This window comes from Camelina sativa, chromosome 4, assembly GCF_030686135.1.
Source record: "Camelina sativa cultivar CO46 ecotype springtype chromosome 4, ASM3068613v1".
Taxonomy (NCBI): Eukaryota; Viridiplantae; Streptophyta; class Magnoliopsida; order Brassicales; family Brassicaceae; genus Camelina; species Camelina sativa.
The window spans coordinates 15,569,192-15,575,498 of NC_141883.1; the positions used below are offsets into that span (position 1 = coordinate 15,569,192).

General features: G+C 34.1%; 1 protein-coding gene across 1 annotated transcript; it reads left to right on the forward strand.

The window, feature by feature from the left end:
- The first annotated feature begins 1,884 nt into the window (after window positions 1–1,884).
- On the forward strand, window positions 1,885–5,247 carry LOC104780248 (glutathione S-transferase U27). The gene is made up of 2 exons (XM_010504752.3): window positions 1,885–2,366; window positions 4,674–5,247. Exons 1-2 carry the CDS (start codon window positions 2,040–2,042, stop codon window positions 5,028–5,030), a joined length of 684 nt encoding a protein of 227 aa, XP_010503054.1. The 5' UTR covers window positions 1,885–2,039; the 3' UTR covers window positions 5,031–5,247.
- The last annotated feature ends 1,060 nt before the right edge of the window (window positions 5,248–6,307 follow it).

Here is a 6,307-nt window from a genome sequence, read left to right on the forward strand (position 1 = left end):
CATCCTCCGCTATCTCAAAGGAACCATATCTGAAGGGCTACACATCACTCGCTCCAAGACAACGACACTCACTGCCTATACTGACGCTGATTGGGCTGGTTGTCCCAATACACGCCGCTCCACCTCTGGCTTTGCTGTTTTTCTTGGTGACAACTTAATCTCCTGGTCCTCCAAGCGCCAACCCACTGTCTCTCGCTCTAGTGCTGAGGCCGAGTATCGCGGTGTCGCAAATGTTGTGGCTGAAACAATATGGATACGTAACCTTCTCCTTGAACTTCATTGCCCTCTGAACACGGCGACACTAGTATACTGTGATAATATAAGCGCCGTCTACCTCTCTACCAATCCGGTCCAACACCAACGCACCAAGCATATAGAGTTAGACATCTTGTTTGTTCGTGAACGTGTTGCCATGGGCCAGGTTCGTGTCTTCCATGTCCCATCCTCCCATCAGTATGTAGACATCTTCACCAAAGGTCTACCTACATCTCTGTTCCGTGATTTCAAGTCCAGTCTCAAGGTTCATCCTCATCACGTTTCGACTGCGGGAGGGTATTAGAATAGGAATACATATATTCTTCAGTGTATATAAGGAAGCTTAGTTAATAGCCCCAACGGCTATATTGTACATCGACTCATATATAATCTTGTCAATACAATGATACCAGGCATCGATTGGATTAACCTAATCAAACATTGTGTAGCTGATTGCTAAAGCAGCGAATGAAAAAACAGGGTCAACATCTATTTGTGCCCCAACAAAATAGTCAAATTGAAACTCAAAACGTCTACAACCACAAGAGAGTTACTTAAAACTACGATACACAAAACACGTTGGACCAAACTATTTAAATCGATGTCTCCTGATGGAAACATGCATGGTTTATATAGGCGTAAGTAGTCATTAGTCACGAGAGGATTTTATAAGTTGGAGTTTTGTTACATCCTTGTCCATCTCACTGTATATACTACTGTTTAAAATCTCTATTATTTCTCATCTAATATTTTAACTCTTTTAGATTAAAGGAAAAGAAAACATGTCAGAATTAGAAGAAGTGGTGGTGTTGAACTTCTGGCCAAACATGTTCGGAGCAAGAGTGATCATGGAGTTAGAGGAGAAATTAGAGATCAAGTTCGAGTTTTTTTTTACAAATCGAGGGTTGATGATCTGGTAGTTTTCTTTTTTTTTAGAATGGTGATAATTACATCGAATGGTCTACGGCAGGGCCGGATCGAATATATTTGCTGCCTAAAGCAAAAAAGCCCATTAAAAAACCGAAATAAAGTTAAAATTGGCAAAATGTACATTACAAGACTTGGAGTGCGTTAAACAAATTAACTTGTCAAATGTGATTTCTCTATATTAGGAATCTTCTCTAATTACATAACTTAGAGGCTCCAGTCCTTTTATTGTATTTAAGCAATCTCTGTACCATATTGTGGAAGATAACAAATACATTCTTAACAACCTTTTTTTCACGGCCCATATTCGAGACAAATCAGGGAACAGCTCACCAGAGGGCTACTTCAGATTCAGTTCACCTCTAATTGGGAGCAAACTAACTATATATGCTCAAAGTGGATTAATCCCGACTCGAGAAACAATGGTTTTAAAACTATCTCAAAAAGATGTAGTTATAATTATAACAATTGTTTTTTTTCATGAATGAATTATTAGTAGATAAACTTCCGTCTAATTTTTTCTTAAAAATATTGTTTTTTCTTTTTGGAAAAGTCACTACTGTCAAAAAGAAAAAAGAAAAGAGAGAACCACTAAACAAATCATGACGTTTCAAACGAGCTGTAATACTGGATTAACATGATATGAATACCTCTATTATTTGCCATCTAATAGTTTAACTTTTACGTATATTGCCTGGAGACTTTGTGATCCCATTCCCATCATTATTGAGTTTTTTTTCAATCTAATAGTGACCGCTCTTTTCTTTTCCCCTCTAAATGTCTTTTTCTCTGTATTTTATTTATTTTTATTTATTTTGTGTGCCCAAGAAAGATCAAACCAAACAAAACAAAAAAAAATGTCGGAAGAAGAAGTGGTGGTGTTGAACTTCTGGCCAAGTATGTTCGGAGCAAGAGTGATCATGGCGTTAGAGGAGAAAGAGATCAAGTTCGAGTACAAGGAAGAAGATGTGTTTGGTCACAAGACCGATCTATTGCTCCAAATGAATCCGGTCCACAAGAAAATTCCGGTTCTCATCCACAATGGCAAACCGGTATGCGAGTCCAATATCATACTCGAATACATCGATGATATTTGGAAAGAGGATAAAACTCTCCGTCTACTACCTTCTGATCCTTATCAGAAAGCACAATGCAGATTTTGGGCTGATTTAATCGACAAAAAGGTACTTCTATCATATCTTCTTAATTATTTGATGTACTACATGATCATCCAATTACAATATTTATGTGTGGTTGAAACAAGTAATTGTCCAAACATATTTTCCAAAATTAACCTATCTCAATATTGAGTTTAGTATAACCTTGTTCTAAATACGAGGTTATGAGAATAACGCAGAAGAGATCATACAAAACAAAAACATAATGAATTTTTAGCTAATTCTAATTTTCTTTGCAACTGGTAAATTTAACATGGGGTGAAGTATAATAATTTTCCCGGAAATGTTTTTTTTTTTGTTTTTCTTTTTGGGTATGTATCATTGTTATGGGTGTCAAAATACGTCAAGACTAATGGTTTAACTCAATTCAACTCAAATCAAGAACCCTAATGAGTTGAAAATTTTAACCCTAATGATTTGATGGGTTAAATGAGTTGATGATTAAATGAGTTAATGAGTCAAATGAGTTTGGTTATAATAGGTTTATGAGTTAATCCACTAACCCATCAATTTCTACATTATCAACCTCATATCATCAACATCATCATAATTTTCCCGCCAAAATCCCAAACCCGCAATTTTCCCGCCAAAAACACAAATCCGTAATTTTTGATAAAAATTGAAATCCGTAGTTTTCTTGCCAAAATTCAGAATTTATAATTTTCAGGCCAAAAACGCAAACCCGCAATTTTCTCACCAAAATTCAAATCCGCAATTTCCCGCCAAAATCTCAAACCCACTATTTTCCCACCAAAATGCAAACTCATAAATTTCTCGCCAAAAACGCAAACCCGTAAATCTCCCGCCAAAATCGTAAACCCGTAAAATTTCCCGCCAAAAACGCAAACCCATAAATTTTCCGCCAAAAACGCAAACCCGTAAATTTCTCGCCAAAAACGCAAACCTGTAAATTTCCCGCCAAAAATGCAAACCCACAAACGTAAATTTCCCGCCAAAAACGCAAACCCGTAAATTTCTCGCCAAAAATGCAAACTTGTAAATTTCCCGCCAAAAACGAAAACCCGTAAATTTCTCGCCAAAAACGCAAACCTGTAAATTTTCTGCCAAAAACGCAAACCCGCAAACGTAAATCTCCCGCCAAAAATGGTAACCGTAATTTTCCACCAAAATCTCAAAACCACAATTTTCCCGCCGAAAATGTAAAATCTGATTTTTCCTCTATAATTTTCCACTAAAATTTATGTGACGGTGATAATGATGATGATAGTAAAAAGGATGATAAAGATTAATTATTATTATTTTATATTATATATTAATTAATTTATATTGTAGTGGGTTAACCAATTATTCATCTAACTCATTTAACTAAATGGATTCATGGGTTGATCCAACCCAATTGTTAAATGAGTTGAGTCAACTCATTAACTCATTTAACTTTTAACTCATTGGATAATGAGTTGAGTTGAGTTGAGTTAACCATTTTGACATCTCTAATCAATGTATGTAACATCTTTTTGATGCTTAAAAATAACAAATACAGTAAAACCTCTATAAATTAATAAAGTCGGGACCACAAAATTTTATTTATTTATAGAGGTTTTAATTTATCGATAAATTAATAATTATTAATTTCTCGATAAAATAATAAAATATTAATTTATAAAGAGATTTTTTCATTTTCATAGTTTTGAACATTTTTATTAAAAATAAGATATTTTAGTTATAATTCACACTTTTATAAAAAAAATTTAATTTATCATTTTGGCTATCGTAATATGATGGATGTCAATAATTTACTAGATTATCCAGGTGAAAATGATAAATATTTTTAGAAGTTCAGAGTTTAGAATAAATTGCTGTTACTATCCTTCATGATGAAGTCCAAGGAGATATTGCGGTATCTTTAGAACCAATTATATGTAGTGAAGCAACTATCGCGTCTCGGACGCTCTACAATTTTTTGATGCAATTTAAGAAAACAAAATAAAAAGTTTTTGATACAATGAAAAAGATTATAGATGAACTCAAACAAGAATGCAAATTCAAGAATAAGCAAACAACAATAGAGTCATAGTTCACTAAATTTTCTTAGATATATATATATATAATATATTAGTTTCTATCATTATTAATTTATGATATTTATGGGACCATATATTTACATAAGATTTAAAAAAAAAGTATTATCATATTATTTTATCGAACTGTATCATTTTTTACACCGGCCCAACTTGAAACCGAAAAAATTTATTAATTTATAGCGAGTATTAATTTATAGAAGTTGTACTGTATGATCTTCTATATACTTGATATAGTTATGGTGTCTGTATTAACGAATAAAAATAAAAACAGGTTTTTGACGCCGGGAGAAAAACGTGGACAAAGAAGGGCAAAGAACAAGAAGAAGCGAAACGAAAGTTCATAGAAATCTTGAAAGTGTTAGAAAGAGAGCTTGGAGATAAGGTCTACTTCGGAGGAAACGACAACGTTTCGATGGTGGACTTGGTTCTCATCTCCTATTACCCTTGGTTCCACACATGGGAGACAATTGGTGGTTTTAGCGTCCAGGATCACACTCCCAAACTAATGTGTTGGGTTCGTAAATGTTTGACCCGGCCAGCTATTTCGAAATCTCTACCTGACCCGCTAAAGATCCTTGATCGAGTCTCTCAGATCATAAAGGTCCATGAGTTCTTCTATGGTTATTGACACTCCACACTCGTACGCTCTATTTATGTAAGTTGACCAAAACAATAAGAAAAAGTTGCAATGTACGTACCATATGACATTTTTATTGCATGTCTTGAAAAATGTTTGGGTGTGATCCGGTAAACCACCTTTTAAGTCATTAAAAACCCAATGCTTAAAATGTTTGGAGGTGCCTTTTTATATTACTAATTCAATAACACTAGATATTTTTATTTTATTTTTTTGGCAACTATTGGACTACAACAGACCGGCCCATTAGCCTAATCCCTACATTCGTATAGGGAGCGAGACTCGATTCCTGGTGTAATGGTGTCTTGTGCATTAAGGATTTACCTTTGACCACTACACTAAAGTCACTTCACAACACTAGATATTTTATAAGAGTTTTTTCTTAATTATGATTCTATAAAAGTTATAAAAAAAAAATGGCATTTCAATACATATCATTTCAAATGCTTGATTGAAGACACTCCCATAGATATGTTATATAACTCTGCAGCAGAAAAATGCACTCATATTCATCCATATATCACCTTCAATTCCTCTACTTAGTATGCAATTGTTCCTCTAGTACTATGATTTTTCTTAATTCTAGGGATTTTCATAAACGTGATAACATCGCATTTTATTAGGCTTTTAATAAGAGTTATGCAATATTGGTGTTTATAGGCTTAATTTTTTTTTTCTTCGATGGGACTAGAATAAATGGTTTGAATCAAAGTACATGATCATTAGTCCTCTACAAGCAGCTCACACGGTAACCCACCAACCAATATTTTCTTTATGCATAATATGTAGCTTATATATAAGTTCTGGATGATACAAGCTGTCTACTATTAGGTTTCACTCATCTTCCTCTTTACAGTGAGCTATAGAATTAAGCAATAATGAGAGCGGTGGCAGAGGAGATTCAAGCGGCTAGGAACGCGACGTGACTCTGGCTTTGCGGGTTTTAACTGGATCGTTTCATTCTCATTCCTTTTTGCATTTTTGGTCTGCTTCTTTTTCTTTTTCTTCTTCTTCAATTTCTTTTTCATTTTACTTGCGCATTCCCAAACATGACTAAGAACAAGAAACAATTAAGAAAGAGTAGTTGGTCTCTTCTTTCTTTGGGGTTTAGAAATGAAGAAGATACTAATTAGAGTGAATTGGACAACGCCAATATGTTTTTGTTCCTTTAGTTCTTCACCAAAAAATAGAAGAGCAATAATTCAATGTATGAAAGACTTTTGACTACAAGTGATTTCAGAAAAAGAGTCTTCAAATTTTTTTAAAAA

Excerpts from the sequence above, each read along its gene's own strand:
- LOC104780248 (XM_010504752.3), top strand. The coding sequence starts at position 2,040 with ATGTCGGAAGAAGAAGTGGTGGTGTTGAACTTCTGGCCAAGTATGTTC. Across the intron at positions 2,367-4,673 it reads CTGATTTAATCGACAAAAAG|GTTTTTGACGCCGGGAGAAA; the intron begins GTACTTCTATCA and ends AAATAAAAACAG.